The sequence below is a fragment of the Diuraphis noxia genome, unplaced genomic scaffold (assembly GCF_037042655.1).
Source record: "Diuraphis noxia isolate RWA-SAM2 unplaced genomic scaffold, SU_Dnox_SAM2 contig0001, whole genome shotgun sequence".
In the NCBI taxonomy this organism is placed as follows: Eukaryota; Metazoa; Arthropoda; class Insecta; order Hemiptera; family Aphididae; genus Diuraphis; species Diuraphis noxia.
Window position 1 is genome coordinate 85,085,677 of NW_028301711.1, and position 16,217 is coordinate 85,101,893.

At 28.3% G+C, this 16,217-nt stretch overlaps 4 protein-coding genes and 2 pseudogenes across 5 annotated transcripts in view; 3 read left to right on the top strand and 3 right to left on the bottom strand.

The window, feature by feature from the left end:
- LOC149062220 (uncharacterized) overlaps positions 1-10,855 on the top strand; it is a 204,454-nt gene extending 193,599 nt beyond the window's left edge. Inside the window, exon 6 of the mRNA XM_089221572.1 lies at positions 9,952-10,855. Coding sequence (XP_089077698.1) covers positions 9,952-10,855 — 904 coding nt within the window. The remainder of the gene's footprint in view (positions 1-9,951) is intronic.
- The window catches only part of LOC149062218 (uncharacterized), a 510,544-nt pseudogene that overhangs the window by 197,445 nt on the left and 296,882 nt on the right, over positions 1-16,217 (top strand). The gene's annotated exons all lie outside the window — the stretch shown is intronic.
- LOC149062233 (uncharacterized) lies at positions 2,662-3,492 on the bottom strand. The gene has a single exon (XM_089219831.1). It carries the CDS (start codon positions 3,403-3,405, stop codon positions 2,662-2,664), a length of 744 nt encoding a protein of 247 aa, XP_089075957.1. The 5' UTR covers positions 3,406-3,492.
- Positions 3,793-4,735, bottom strand: LOC149062234 (uncharacterized; annotated as a pseudogene).
- LOC149062235 (uncharacterized) lies at positions 5,402-8,957 on the top strand. Its single transcript, XM_089221618.1, has 7 exons — positions 5,402-5,422; positions 5,894-6,130; positions 6,213-6,387; positions 6,468-6,688; positions 6,755-6,840; positions 6,900-7,022; positions 8,819-8,957. Exons 1-4 carry the CDS (start codon positions 5,402-5,404, stop codon positions 6,569-6,571), a joined length of 537 nt encoding a protein of 178 aa, XP_089077744.1. The 3' UTR covers positions 6,572-6,688; positions 6,755-6,840; positions 6,900-7,022; positions 8,819-8,957.
- On the bottom strand, positions 11,525-14,365 carry LOC149062236 (uncharacterized). The gene is made up of 3 exons (XM_089221623.1): positions 14,275-14,365; positions 13,296-13,429; positions 11,525-12,091 (listed from the first exon to the last, which is right to left on the bottom strand). The coding sequence occupies exons 1-3, from the start codon at positions 14,363-14,365 to the stop codon at positions 11,687-11,689; spliced, it is 630 nt and encodes a 209-aa protein (XP_089077749.1). The 3' UTR covers positions 11,525-11,686.

The following is a 16,217-nucleotide window of genomic DNA, read 5'->3' on the forward strand; positions in this document are numbered from 1 at the left end:
TAAAAAAAAATAGTGAAAATAAATTGATAATAATATTATTTTTATATTTATACTTAAAACTTATGTTTAGTATATATTACATAAAAAATGAATTTATCTTTTATAAAATAGTTAGTAAATAGAACAATATTTTTTTTCATCATTTTAATCAAATTATAACAATTTACAATTGTATAATAAATATAAGTATTTTAATTAATAATTTATACTGTACCGAATTTAAAAAAAAAAATGGTAAGTTTTATAACTTCTTCTATGATAAAATTAAAGCTTAACTTATTATTAGTATTAAATCAAACTTCTTAACAAACAATTAATTAAAAGTACTTAAAATAATTTAAAAAAAATATTTAAACTTTGTTTCTGTTTATGATAATAGACCCATCATTAAAAAGAAAATGTAAAACTAATGTGTTTGATAATGTTTATAAAAAACGATCATCCAATTCAAACGATGAAAATTCAGAATTATGTAAGTAATACAGTGTAATTATATAAAGTTTTGAAAAAGTTTAATTCGATTAAAATTTTATCTATTCTACTAATGTTTTATTTTACAGCATCTAATGATGACATAGATGCTGACAAAGATTTTATTTTGCCATCTGCTGATTCAAACATCAATGGTAATTATATTTTGGAAGAATCGGATAGTGTAGAGCACACTAATTATGCCCTAGTTGTTGATATGTACCTAATAACTAATTAATTAACTAATTTTTTTTTGTATATTTTAGTTTGTACATACAATTATAAAATGATTCTGTTCCCTATTAATACATAGTCTCAAAAAATAATTCAAAATTTTTTCAAGATGAAAAAACAACTAATTCTTCAACATTATACAATTCACAGCTCTCTGCCAATACATAATGCAGCAGGTAAAAAAATAATTAGACTTAAATGATTGTGCATATTGTAATTATTTTATTTAGTCATTTATTTGTGTAATATATAGGTTTAAAACATATTAATGATACTATTCACCTACATAGTAAACATCATGAACAAAATTCAAATCGTACTTCTCCATTTCATAATTTACAGCCATTGCCTGTAAGTTCTCCATCAATAAATACTGCAGGTAAGAGTTATTTACAATAATAGTACTTACTACTAGATAATTTAATAACTCTACTCAATTAGTTTTTGGTACATCTATTATAAATAGAAATTTCAATGTTCTTGATACATACTTAATTTTTTTTTTAAAGTTTTGAAAAAACAGTCTTGAACTATTTGGCTTATTTAAAAATGGAGGTAGGTAACAAGAATTTATTAGCGATAGGCAACGAAATATAGAGTAAATGTTGTCCGATATAAGTTTTGAGTACCCTATCTTGTACCTATTCTTAATATTTTCTTGTCACTTTGTCAGTTGTCATATTGTCTGTGTTTACTGTTCACTAGTTGTCTCACGTGCGATTATAATATATTAAAGTACTTACAACCTATATGATATTATATTGATCATTTTTAAAATACAAAGTTGTTGTTATTGGATATTTTGAAGAATATGGCGAATATGTATAAAAAGGTAAGTTATATTTCATAATTTATAACTAAATATTTCGTGGGGAGGTTAGATTATACACATACATGTGTTGCCTCAGTGTTACAAATTTATACTTATAACATAGCAAATGTTCGTTCTGTATAACCAATTATGTGTGTGGTTACCTTTACTATTATTATAATATTATTTTAAAGATTCAATTGACCTATGATCAAACTTAAAAGTAATATCGTTATCTATTGTCTTTCTTTGGTTTCCCACAATATTATATTTTTTTTAAGATTATTATGAGTTAGGTAAAGAAATTTCTGCATGAATTAATATGAATTATACATTTTTGATAGATTCTGTTAATTTATTTTCATATCCAACGATAGGTGGGATCTGTTGTAAATCTTAAATTATATTTATTTCTGTTATTTATTATTATTTTTAGACTTTTAGAGGTTACTGTTTCATAGGTAATCATAACTTAAATAGATATTAAAGCTAACCTGCACACTTAAACACTCAATCGGTTCTATTGAACTCAAATTTTCGATGTCATACGATTGAAAAACGGAGGCAACACATACCTTGTATATAATTGTATGTACTTACCTATATTTGTAAATTATTATTATGGCATTGCAGAGTTGGTCAAGGAAATGGGTAGTTGTAAAATTTACTGACACTAAGGATTTTAGTGTTCTCCCGGTTAATTGGCTTGTGGAAACCGAAACAGAAAAGTTAACCACAAGTAACATACAATTTTATAAATGGCCACCAATTAGGTCGGTTACTAGTGATGACTTAAAAAAAGCTGAAACTCCAGGTGAATCATGGGTACAGTACCCAATAAAAGTACTCAGCGGAAACACAACTTACGGTAAGAAGAAAAAAATTTAACTTAACCTACAATTAATTTTTTTCCCGAATATAAATTATAATACATATAAAAATAAAAATAAAAATAAATTAATACAATTAACAATGATATAATAAATCAAGTACCTAGTGTAATAGTAAAATATTTTAAAATAATTAAATTATAAAACGTATAAAATATAAACATTAATTAATTTAAGTACTATTGTAATGATACATATAAATTGACCAATAATAAAAAACCTTTACAAAAAAAAAAAACAAAATATAAAATAATTTCACAAAATAATATTATGCGCGATTGCCTTCAGAAATTCTAATTCATGATATAAATTAAAATCAGCAGTAATAGCCATAATCCGCATTTGAAAGTCTCGCCATTTTCTTTTTGGCTGGGCTCTCACTTTTCGCCCTAGACTTAGCTCTGAAATCATTATCTCTACATCAGCTTGTTCTTTTTGGAATTCACCGAGAGCAGAGTAAAGGTCAGAATGATGTTTTCCAACGATGAGCTGGAAGCGATTGTGCCACCCCTCGCTTACGTTGTTGGTCTCATGTGAACCAGTCAGAGCTGCTTGGTGCTGATTCCAAATTTCTGGTGGATAACGTGGAAGAATCCCTCGTCTTCTTCCTCGAGGTATTACTCCATGAACATAATTTTTTTCAAAATATTCAATAATTGGTGATAGAGCTTCAGGTGCATCATTTTTCAATAGAGAGAAAATGCGAGAAACTTCAGTCAAAGGAACGAATGCCAACGCTAGCATCATATGAGAATAATATTTCAACGAACGATTTTCGGGGTCATTATATTCGGCTTGAAGACCAGCAAACTGAATTTGACGATACATTGATTGGCCGAAATGAAAAAAGCAACAACTGATAGGAGAATTTGGATAAACTTCTTCACAAGCATTGATTATGGCTTTTTCAAAATCAATCATGATCTTAACCGGTTCACAAGAAATCCTGTGTTCGTTAAATGACAATTGTACTGCTCTAAGCACAGAGACATACTGCATAGTTTCTTTTGACGACAACAGAGCATAGACAAATGGCACAGCAACTGTGTCATGAACATCATGCTGTTTACATGTTCCCAAAATCGTAAAAACTTGAGTGAAAATATTGGGACACACCTAAGTATTAGTTAAAGGATTAGTAATATAATTTTTTTTGTTAGGTAGTGGCTAAATTGTAACATACTATTATTATTATTATTATTAAATTATTATTATTATTATTATTATTACTAAATTATTATTATAATAGAATACAAGATAATTAACACAACAACATTAAAAATACAGTAATACAAGTAAAATTACAGTAATTAATAATTTATTAACAATATGTTGACTAAGTTTTTTATATTATAAAATGTCATTTTGCTTAATTTCCATATCATATCACGTCTTTTAAAGATTTAATCATTATTAATTTTTTTTTAACTTATAACGAAGTGTTTTTAGTGTGATAGTAATAATAGTACGTTTTTTCCGTTTTATTGAATTTAACGAGTTAAAAAATGTTAACTTCTTAGAAAATATGAGAGATAAAAACCATCTAACCTTAAAAGTTCCGTCTAAAAACCAGCAGTCACTCTTGGCTAATAACTCTAAATTTCTTCGAATTGAAAATACAATAACTCTACCATCACTGACAGAACTATCATCGAGCGAATCGTAAATTAAAAAATTTTCACCCGTTAGCGTCTTCTGATACTGATCGGGAAGAGTACCCAAGTCAGAAAGTGTTTTCGGATTAGGCGGCAAATTTTTCCTTATACCTATGTAAAATATATAAAATTAGAATAGATTCATAAAAAATAGAAAAAAATAAATACCTCCGGACTTGACGCATTGACTTCTTTAAGTTATCACGGTTAGGTAGTTGACTAAGAACGCCACCAGATAGTCCAGCCATCTCTGTGCGTAGTATTTGAGCCGGTGGTAGTTGTGGTTGGTCTCAGCCTTCCGCTTCAAAGAATATCTAACAATCTCTGATAAACACTGTTCTTGATTTGGACCATGATCATGATCGTCCAACACTGGTTCTCGGACGAAATAATTTTTATTTTCGGAAATATTGAAAGTAGTGATTATTCTGGCTTTGCGCTCTTTCCTGTGTACTTTTTGACATTCCCAGTATGTTTTGCCGTTGATTGGTAATTTAGACTGCACGTAAATAAAACCTCCATAAACCAATTTTGTTTCACCCAAAATTTTAATTTCAGCCATGATGGTGAAGTAAAATAAAATTATAATAAGCTTATACAATAAAACGCACTGAAAATGAAAATGAAAGTATAGCGACAAGTGATAGTACGTGAATAACGAAACTTTACGATTACAAAAATTACAACGATTTACTTGCTATATTTCGATACAAACGATAATAATCATAATAATATTACAAGAGCGCGATGATAAAATACAAACAATTAAATGTTCATGTGGCAAAGATAGTAATAGTATATATTATAGTATACATATTATGTCGTTGTAACGACAGTAAATTGCGATAACGGCAAAATACCCATACTTTTTCGTAAATACTATCTTTATCTAAGGTATCTAAGGTTTATTTAAGTATCTATAGTAGTATAGTTATAGGCATAAAATATTAAAATATAACACATAGAAAATACGCCAGTAGTAACAAAATTTTTAAATTTATAAATTTTTTTAATTCGGGAACAATAACCGTCGGGAAAAAGGTGTTCGGGAAAATAGGTTTCGGGTTTTCGGACTTTCGGGCAAAATACTATTCGGGAAAAAATTCATTCGGGTAATTCGATTCGGGAAAAACGGCGGGTACCAATTTTACCTTTAAATTTTATAAAAGATCAATTCACTCTAATTTTTAAACAAACAGAGCTAAATGTGATCTGCTCAGCACATAATTTACAATGTTATGCGTTTTTAAGACAGAGAGAATGCATGGAGATGTGATGATCAAGCCCTCTTAATTAATTGGTTAAAAATTATTACTTATTAGTAGGTATACAATATTACAATGTGTCCAAAAGTGACACAAGTAAACATTAATAAAAATATTTTTTGAGTTTAAAATTTAAGGTTATGGATACTAAATTCTAAATAATTATATTTTATCAACAATATTTGTTTTTATGCTAGCAGGCACAAAATTATGAAGACCTAAATGTTTCAAGTTTGACAAGTTTTAGGTATACTAACTGATAATCATTCGGCTGAAGCATTGCCTAGTACATCTGATGGTAAGATAAAATAGTTTTTTTACATTAACTAAGGTACCTCATAATATATCTATAATCTATATTATAAATATTACATAATAGTTTATTTATCATATATTGTATACAGGGAAAGTTTACCAAATTAATGTTTACAGTATACTTATAGGTAGGCTTATGGTGATAATTATGCAATCAAATTATTTCATAACTTTAAGACCATTTTATTATTTAATTTTATAAATAACACAGTTGTTTTAATATTAAAAGGACTTGAAAGTATTTTTAAAAAGATTCATAGTGAATTACTTGTTAATCGTATGATACATGAACGGTTATGGAGCCATAATCAAATGGATAGTTTGAAAAGTGAATTTGCGAACATCAAACACCAAATGCTACCAGGGTTATTATTTTCAAATGATTCCAAAGACACAGAATTTTTAGAACAATTTCCATTTCACACAAAAGAAAGTGTTTTGCCTTGTGAACAAATATTGCAAACAGATGATAATGTTAAAGAAAAATTTGTATGTTTAAATACTAAAACAATTGATTATTATATACAATTTTGAATTTATTTTATTATTTAAGACAATTTTTGATTGATAGAAACATTTTCTTCACTCGGTTGGTGGTATGGATGCAAAAAGCCATACTCGTCGAATTCTAACTAAATTATTTAGTAACAAATTCGCAATAAATTGTTCATGGACTGGTAGAGCATTCGAGAAAAATATATCTAAATTTAGAATCCAAAATTTACAAATAATTTCATTGATGAAACGTACGTGTGATGTTATATTTTATTTATACAAGCTAGTTATACGATTTGGTTTTAAAATTAATATATATATTTTTTGTAAGGTGTTATTAAAAATGATCACCAGCAAAGTTCCGATGCTAACTTTGAAAATGATGTTCAATCTTGGTTTAGGACTGCAAAAACAAGATTCGACAGAGAAAATTAATTTTTTTCTGAGTGGATAGAAATTGTTTGTTACTTTTTAAAATAGGTTTATATAAACATATAAAACATTTTAATTTGGACTTTTATAGTTTAGATATTTTAATGAGTGACTAATAAAGTAATTTAGTGTTTTAATTAATTAATTGTTGTATTTATGTTAATAATTTTTTTCTATTGTTATTAGGCTATCCAAAACAATATAAAAGGGTTAAGAATATTGGATCTATAACCAATCGTCAATTTAAGAGACGAATTAAAGCTCAACTAGAAGTAAGTTATATTTAGTCTTGAGTCTTAATGTTTTTTAACTAATAATAATTTGTTTGTAGGCCGTATCCAATGCATCACATACATTTTATACACAATTGAAGGATTCTTCTCATGTTTGTACAAGCAGTACAGTTATTAGTACAAGTAGTATACCAATAACAACACCAGCCAACATTTTAGCAGTGAGTGATTCACCAATTTCTCAATGTTCTTCGACTTTATATGACAATATCCCCCTACATTCAATTGTTGAAGATCAAACTCTTGAAACTGTTAGCATTTCTGATAAATTAAGTTCTTGGGTCGTTAAATATAATGTTTCTCATAACTGCTGTAATTCTCTCCTTAAATTAATGAAAAGTGAAGGTTTAAAAGTTCCTAATGACATAAGGACTTTAATGAAAATCCTCAAAACCCAAAATATTGTAAATATAACTAATGGTTCATACATTCATTTGGGAATAGAAAATATGTTACTACCTATTCTTAAGAAAAATAATGCTAATATTTATATACCTAATCATGTTATAAAGATAGGCATTAATATTGATGGGCTTCCTATTTCCAGAAGTTCTAAATCTCAATTGTGGCCAATATTGATTTCTGTTATAAATTTTAAAGAGCTTATTAATAATGTTATAGCTGTAGGAATATATCATGGAGATAAAAAGCCTAATTCCATTGAAGAATTCATAAATCCATTTGTTTTATACCTCTTAAGTGTTATGAATTCTGGTTTGAATGTCAATGGAACTCTTATGAAATTAGAAATTAGTAATATTGTTTGTAATGCTCCAGCCAAAAGTTTCCTTTTGAATGTAAAGTCACATAATGCGTATTTTGGGTGCACATCATGTCTAGAAGAAGGTACATATGTAAGCCATAGGGTGGTATTTCCTGGAATAGATTCAACATTAAGAACTGACTATTCTTTTCGAAATAGACTAAATGAAGATTATCACAAAGGACCTAGTCCATTAGAATTATTGCCAATTGATATAGTAAGTTCTGTTTGTCTTGACTATATGCATAATGTATGTTTGGGTGTAACCAAAAGATTAGTTGAATTGTGGGTAAAAGGTAAAAAAGATATTCGAATGGTTGATAATAATATTCAAGAAGTGAATATTGCATTATTAAAAATAAGGAATTATGTACCTTCTGAATTTTGTCGTCTACCCCGACCACTTAGCGATATTGAATTTTGGAAAGCTACAGAATTAAGATTCTTTTTATTATACTCGGGTCCTATTGTTTTAAAAGGCAAACTAAAAAAAAAATCAATATTCACATTATTTACTACTAGTTTTTGCCATTAGGATTTTATTATGTACTGGAACTTGTTATACTTTAAATGAAAATGCAGAATTTCTACCAAAAAAATTTGTTCAGGAATATCCTATGTTGTATAGTGAACATTTAATATCTTATAATGTTCACAGTTTAATCCATCTACCTAAATTTGTAAAAACTCATGGGTCGTTGGATAATTTTAGTTGTTTTCGGTATGAGAATCATTTACAGAAAATTAAAAATTGTTTAAAATCAACTAAATTCCCTCTTCAAGAAACCTATAACAGATTAGTGGTGAAACAAAAGTTAGAGTTATCCCAGCAAAACGAGACTCCTAAAATGTACACCACGTTCAATGAAACATCAGAGCACTATATATATTCTCCATTTTATTGTATAAAAGATAAACTCTTTGAGAAAATCATTTTTAATTATTCCAGATTAACTATTGATATAACTAAAGAAAAAAATAAATATTTGGTATTAAAGGATAACTCTTTAGTTGTTGTAAATAAAATTGTTGAAAAAAATCTAGGTCATAACCTCAGTCATAACATAAATTTACTGGTAAAAAAGTTTTTAAACTTTAAAGAGTTTATTGCAAAACCGTTTTCATCCATCGATGTAGGCATTTATATAATTAATAAAAATGAACTATCTAATACTTACTTAATTAATATTTCAGATGTCAAGTTTAAAATTTTCTGTCTCCCATTGTGTGGCAATTTGTCAATTATGGTTACATTGTGCCACAATGTACAATTTTAATTTTTTAATGTTGTTTAAAAATATATATATATATATACCTATATATTATTAAGAAGTATACAAGTATAATATTTAATTTATTTTTAAGTATTTTTCAGTATTTTTAATTTTATCTGTTATAACTTATTTGTATAATAATTGTATGTATTATACCACAGTGTATTATTTTTATAGTACCTATTTGCTTATGTCTTATAAATTGTATTTCTTAAAATTGCTCATGTACTTTGAAAAATATCTACACCTATAATATTAATGTTCATGTAACTATGTAAGAACGCATTCAATTAATTTTTATACATTTATAATTTTTTTATGTATCATAATAAATATGTTATAAGATATTCCTACAATATTTAATATTATGTATTGTTTTGTTAAATTTACTACAGAATACAAAACATTTTTCAATAACAATTGTTTTATTTAATATTTTATACCTATTGTAAATTCTAATTATATAATAAGCAATAAGCATGGGTGTCCTTATGATTGTTAATTTATTCTGGAGTAGGTATCAAAAATGTATTAACCAAAGTGTCAAATGTTAAGGGCATTAAGTATTTCCAGATATTGTAATAGCATATATTTTTGCATGTAATTATAATTATTTATGAATATATTTCATGCCATATGAAAAAAAAGTATATATACATTTTGAATTTTGTGTGGTGGTGGGGGGGGGGGGGGTACTGACCGGATGTACATTTAAAGTCACGGAGATATATTACAGGAACATATTATTTAAAACAATTATTTGATAGTACTTCAAAAACTTCCCAGGAATAGTTTTTAGAAAAAGTTACTGTAGTGTTTCTAAAACACTATTCACGTAATATAATATCTGATAATAGTTGCATAATGTTTAATATAATGTTACAAGCAACACGGCATAAGCCGTTCCTCTGATGTTTTTGGAACTTCTAGGTAAGTTCCATAGGAACGTTTCAATGTTTTATGGGAACATTATTTTTTATATAACTGGAACATAATTTTGCACAGTGACTGCAGTCATTCACAATAATACTTTAAAAAAAAAAAATGTAACAGAATAGATATAGCATGTGGTCCTGATAAATCTTATATCCATTTAAACCATTTTAATGGTTTTTATTCAATTTCTACTGAGCAAAAATTAAAAGGTCTTATGGGTACTACATTTAAAGTATTCAATCTCTTACTTTCTTTTATACCGATTTCATTAAATAGTTCTATAACAAAAGAAAATAGATTATTAATTTTTCTTCTAAAAATAAAATTAGGTATAACATACTCTGCTATAAGTGCTATATTTAATATAAATCCTACAACTGTGACTAGAATTTTCTATAACATATTATATGCCTTGGCAAATCAAACAAAACATTTTATATTTTGGCCAGACAAAAAAACGGTATTTAATACTTTGCCCAAAGCATTCAAAAGTAATTATCCAAATTGTCGCTGTATAATAGATTGTACAGAAATCAAAACAGAACAGCCTAATACAGTGGAGCAAAGGGTTTACATGTACTCACATAACAAAAACACTTATACTATAAAAGTGTTAGTTGCCATAACTCCCAGTGGATTCATAAGTTTTGTTTCCAAATGTTATGGTGGTAGAAGCAGTGATACATTTATAACAAACGATTGTGGGTTTCTATCAAAATTAGAACCAAATGATGAAGTCATGGCAGACAAAGGTTTCCCCGGAATTAAAGTGAGCTGTGAAAATGTTAAAAGTGTTTTAGTGGTTCCACCCATTCTTCATAACAGAAGATTCACTGAAGAAGAAGTATTACAAACATATTCTGTTGCTAGTGTGCGCATACATATTGAGCGGGTTTTTTCAAGACTGAAAACATATTCAATTTTAAATAAAATTACAGTAGATTTATTACCATCCATAGATGAAATTATACACATTTGTTGTATGCTGACAAATTTGCAAAGTCCAATCATAAAGGAATAAAAGTTAATAATATTAAACTATTACTAAATAAATCATTATTATAAATTAATCTTGCAGTAATACATTTTATTATATTTCCATATTCCATGTATATATTATGTTACAACAGTTAAATAATTATAATGAATACCATATTATGTATTTTATAAAAAATGCAATTATTTAGGTATAACATTTGGTAAATAAAAATTGAAATAGAAGTATTATGATCTTGTTATTAATTTTTATGAAAACAATTCATTTTTTTCAACAGTAACAGTTATAGGCTCAATAGTATTATAAACAAATAAATCACACTGTTCTAGTCCTGAACAAAACATTAAAATCTGACATTGAGTAAAGTACTGATGACTAGACTTAAGAACAATTTTATTACTTTCATATTTTAGGTATGGTACATTAGAAACTTTATTCACATGATCAACTATTGGTTTATTTATATGACTCAATTCTTTAATAACTTATAACCATGGTAAAGGCTCTACTAATGTAATGCTACGGAGTAGTATGTACTATTGTACTAAGCTATAAGTAGTAAGTATATTGTATAAGTAACATGTATAAATCATAATTTTATAATAATAAAAAACTTATCGCGTTGACCGCTAAGTGTCGCGGTTTTCAATTACTTGCAGACTGTCTATATGGTTTGTTACACAATCGAGTTACATATCACTACAGAGACATTTTAGAATATTTTTTCTATATTTAAATATGCCATAGAAAAATTAACTACCATATACAATTTGGAAGTGTATGTTAAAATTATATACAAATTGCTATTAAAACGGTGAAAAATAAAATTAGTGTTTCAAATGTTGGATTTAAATCTTAATTTATAAACCTCTTTTTTATATTAGGAGCAGCGGGACTTTGTGTTGTTCCGAAATATTTATTTGGTGTGTGCGATGGTTTTGTTGGATCACCTGTTTTTGGGTTTTCAAACTGTACATCTCTGTAACGTTCAGTTGATGTTGTTGTTTTTGAACCCCAGCATCTTTTTTGTCTATGTTTTGAATCATTATCGGTATGATCATGTTCATAACCCTTTACCCTATCCTTTTGTGGCAAGTCTTTACTGAACTGAAGAGCTACCGACCCATCCGAAAAATGACGAAGTCCCTTAGGAACGGTATGCTCAGGTTGTTCAATTCTCATTAAAAGACCATGGCACGATTGGTTCGCACTAATCACCATGTTTATCATTAGCGGGTCTTCTTTGACTGTTTCATATAACTGCAATAAGGTAAACAGAAAAAGAAAGAAATTGATCAATCAACTGTAACATACATTTAAATTATAGAATAACATAAGTACACCAAAGACCCAACCCTAGTCCCCACCATCAACGTTATTTTGAGTTTGGTTTGCATATTTCACTGTAATAAGATTATAGTTAGACGATGTGTCATACAAATTCAAAATCATCGATAAATAACAATCAGCGATCTACTGTAACTATATAGTAATTTCAAATGTTTTATCGTTAAATATAATTGTTTTTTTAAAAGACAACTGTGGGTAAGTTTCTGATTGCTGTTGGCGATTAGTTGATATTTAGCGTTATGTTTGATTACATAATACAAACAATTGTTTATTTTAATAAATGTATATGTAATGTGTTATTTAAGTCATAAATTATCACTCATAACCAAAAAAATCGCTTGAAGATACTTAATTTATAGCCTTGAGATATATTCTATTTTCTTATGAATTTTGTGTTTAAAAAAGATGGACAAATGAATACCGCTCTATTGTACAGTAATACATGTCAAGCATGTCGTGATGGATGTGCTATGTATTTAAATTAAATAATAAATCATTACATACAATAAACGTTTCTGAGCGCAGACATTGTGTTAGTAAAACTAATAGGAATAGGTATTCAATTTTGTGTTCTCAAAGTACCAACTACGTTATTATTTCTATTAGATAAAATACTGAAGTTGAAAATTGGATAATTTCTATTGTTTAAATATTTATGACAGACAGAAAAAACCACAGTAAAATCATTACATTCACTCCGATTAGAATCTAATAGCAACTAGATTTGTTTGTTCGAGGACCTTATTAATTTAAGTATCCAATGTTTGAAGTTGAACAATGCCGAGGGAGGTGCTAGTTGCAATTTGGACAGATGTATTGTTTGCTAGTGATATCTATTATTCTGTAATAAAAAAATAATATATGACCATATTATTTGTTTTTAATTTTAAATGTGAGCATTTTGAACTTTCTGGAAACAAAATATTTTTAGTAGCTTATCCACACTTATAATATTTGTTATACTACCTATCACTCGCATAAATTTAGAACGATTGAGTGTATAAAAATTCACTATTCCCAAAGTTAATTAATTAAATTGGTTTTCGTAGATAATCGTCTTATGTGATAACATAATTTTATACAGAATATGCATGTGTTAACATTGTATACTCACGGCACATCTGTAGTCTTGACGCCCAGACCACCTGGCAGTCCGTTCGTATAAGATAACATACCAACCCTCGAGTGTGTCTTCATCTGTAATGAATGGGTGTTTCGCCATACAATCGAACAAGAAGTGGTCCATATCTGTTAATACGATTACAGAAAAATACCTGAGTATGACGAATATAATAGATTACCTATTTTAGGAAACAGTATTTTTTATTTTTTTTTTTGACGAATGAAATATTAAGTATTAAGACTGTTTAGCACTACTCATTATGTGTATGTTTGCGTGCGTAAAATTCATGTATAAGGCTTATAGAGCTACAACTACACCTATTGTTTTACATCTTGTTTCACAAGACATTATTTGTATTATATTTGAGACTTGAAAGATATTATTTATGTTCACTAACGGTAAAATGTAAAAGATATAATTTATTTATATAGCATTAGATTAAAATATGACATATTATACACTAAAATTAAAATTATTCCATAATAAATAATATTTTGTCTTGTAAGACGAAACTGTAATTAAAAACAGAAAACTGCTAAATATATTCTATAATAAATAATACATTTTATTTCATTACTATAAATTAATAATATCTATTCATTTAAAATTTATTTTGAGTAAAATTTGAATTTTTATCGTTCACGCGCTATCATATTAAAGAGCTGTATAATTTGTTATTGAAAAATTATGGATGAGATTGTTGCGGCCATAACTATAGTGTCAGATGAAAAATACAAAAAAAAAAATGGGATTATATTAGGTGGACAACCGACCGCGTCACACGACAAGTGATATCAATCTTTTCGATAATAATTAAAACTTATTAGCTAGCTAATAGCTAATAAAACCTAGTTTAAAGATTTAACCTAACCGAATTTTGATGAGAACATGCTTCTTGGACCAAATGACGTGGCGAAGGATCCCGTCAACTCACTATTATGCTGTAATAATAATGATTTGTTATACGTACTTTTATCACCGCACTTTCCACCGCCCACGGTTTTGTGATTGCCCAGCCACAAATTAAACGTTTGCAATATGCCGGAGTTTGTTGGTACCATAGAGGCGCATCCACCTATCGCCGGTGACGTAGTGCCCAACACCTTTACGCTAAATCTCTCGTCCGGCTTTCCAAATGGTGGGCAGAACCTTTTGATTTGTTCTAAGACGGTTATAGAAAACAAGATAAATTCAACATTACATTTTAAGCGTATTATAATGTTTACATAGGTACAATATTGTTATAACAGATGTTTACAAATATGGCAGTATATAGGTAGGTCGATGATTTAGTTATAGTTGGTTACTGGTTTAAATGTAGATAATATACGTTTATTGTGACAGCGAAGAATCGTCATGGAGCTGGTCCAATTACGCTTGAATATCGCTAACATTTATATCCAAGTTATTAAATGGGCAAATTGACTAACCGCACCTTCTCTCTCTAATTCCTTCAAATGACCCTCCACGCTTCACTCGTCAACACACCTCTTTCAATTTACCTACCGCCTCCACAAATTACGATTTAAATGAACCACTTCGACGCCGTATGTCTATTGCTAATTCAGTCCCCTTCTTTTCTATTTCATAACCTACCCACCAAGTATTTATGTATCTCTATATTTCACTGTTATCACATTATTGTAACTGTTATATTAATATTATATGAAATTGGGCGCTCGCCCGTATTGTATGCTAAATAAATAAATAAATATTGAAATCAATGCTCCCGTTCAGTAAACAAGCTCACAAAATTTTAGCTGATATTGACATTACTTTGTACCTTGATTAATTATTTGTAATTTCAATATAACGATCTGGAAGACTGATTTCGTCGTAGAACCCTTAAAAGTATTACCATGTTACAAAAAGTCCTATACGAGTACTCGATTAAACCGGCTTCTTACAAACTAAAAATATGATCATTTTAATCTCGTTCTTATAACTGCTAGGTATATAATTGGTATACCTATAATATCAAAATATATTATTGTTAGGTCATGTTGATTTTTAAAATAGCTTACTGAAAGAGTAACCTATTCGGTTAGGTTAGGTATAAGGTACGTTAAAATTAATGAAATCATAAACATAAATCTTACGACTCAACTATATATTATGGAGGTAATTGTATAAAGAAAATTCAAAATATATAAGTAGCTATATGATTCTCAATAGGTATAAGTAACTATTAAAATGCGTTATTGTCTTGTATATAGGTTATACATAGACTTCAAAGTCTAAACACCTAAACTAGAAATCAACTGTTCAATAAACAATTTTGTGGAGGACATAACGTATTATAATACGATATTTGTTTCGAAATGAAGCAGAGAAACGTTAAAAACATTTTACGCTTGTGCTGCTTTTTACATATTTAACAATATGTACCTATTCGATAATACATTTAATAGTAATTGTTTATTGCTGGCGGAGGTTTACCTCATGTATGGTTACTTGGGCCGCCAAAGGAGACTTAAACCTCGAAGAAGCTTTATTGCCAATTCAACCACGATCCATGTTACACCGGAACAATACAGAATTCAAAAATGGAGAGAAGAGTTACAATGCGAAAAACCTGTCCCACCGGCCGAGCATCTACCATGTGGAGGAAACCAACCCTGGATTATATTGGAAGACATTAAATAGGTTAAGAACTGGAGTAGCAAAAACAAAAGTAAACATGAGGAAATGGGGATACCAGAAAGAATCGGACATATTATGCGAATGCGGTGAAGACCAATCAGACGACCACTTACTACAATGCACCTTAGCACCGCCAGGATACACGACTGACGACTTGGCTTTAGCCAACGAAAAAGCAATATCAATTGCCACTCACTGGCTAAAACAAAATATCTAAACACTTATCTATTCATTCATTTTATATTATGTATTTATATTTTAAACTACTTA

Excerpts from the sequence above, each read along its gene's own strand:
- LOC149062233 (XM_089219831.1), bottom strand. The coding sequence starts at position 3,405 with ATGCAGTATGTCTCTGTGCTTAGAGCAGTACAATTGTCATTTAACGAA.
- LOC149062236 (XM_089221623.1), bottom strand. The coding sequence starts at position 14,365 with ATGGTACCAACAAACTCCGGCATATTGCAAACGTTTAATTTGTGGCTG. Across the intron at positions 13,430-14,274 it reads TGGAAAGTGCGGTGATAAAA|ATATGGACCACTTCTTGTTC; the intron begins GTACGTATAACA and ends TCGTATTAACAG. Across the intron at positions 12,092-13,295 it reads GTCAAGACTACAGATGTGCC|TTATATGAAACAGTCAAAGA; the intron begins GTGAGTATACAA and ends ACCTTATTGCAG.
- LOC149062235 (XM_089221618.1), top strand. The coding sequence starts at position 5,402 with ATGTGTCCAAAAGTGACACAA. Across the intron at positions 5,423-5,893 it reads TGTGTCCAAAAGTGACACAA|ATTCATAGTGAATTACTTGT; the intron begins GTAAACATTAAT and ends ATTTTTAAAAAG. Across the intron at positions 6,131-6,212 it reads ATAATGTTAAAGAAAAATTT|AAACATTTTCTTCACTCGGT; the intron begins GTATGTTTAAAT and ends TTTGATTGATAG.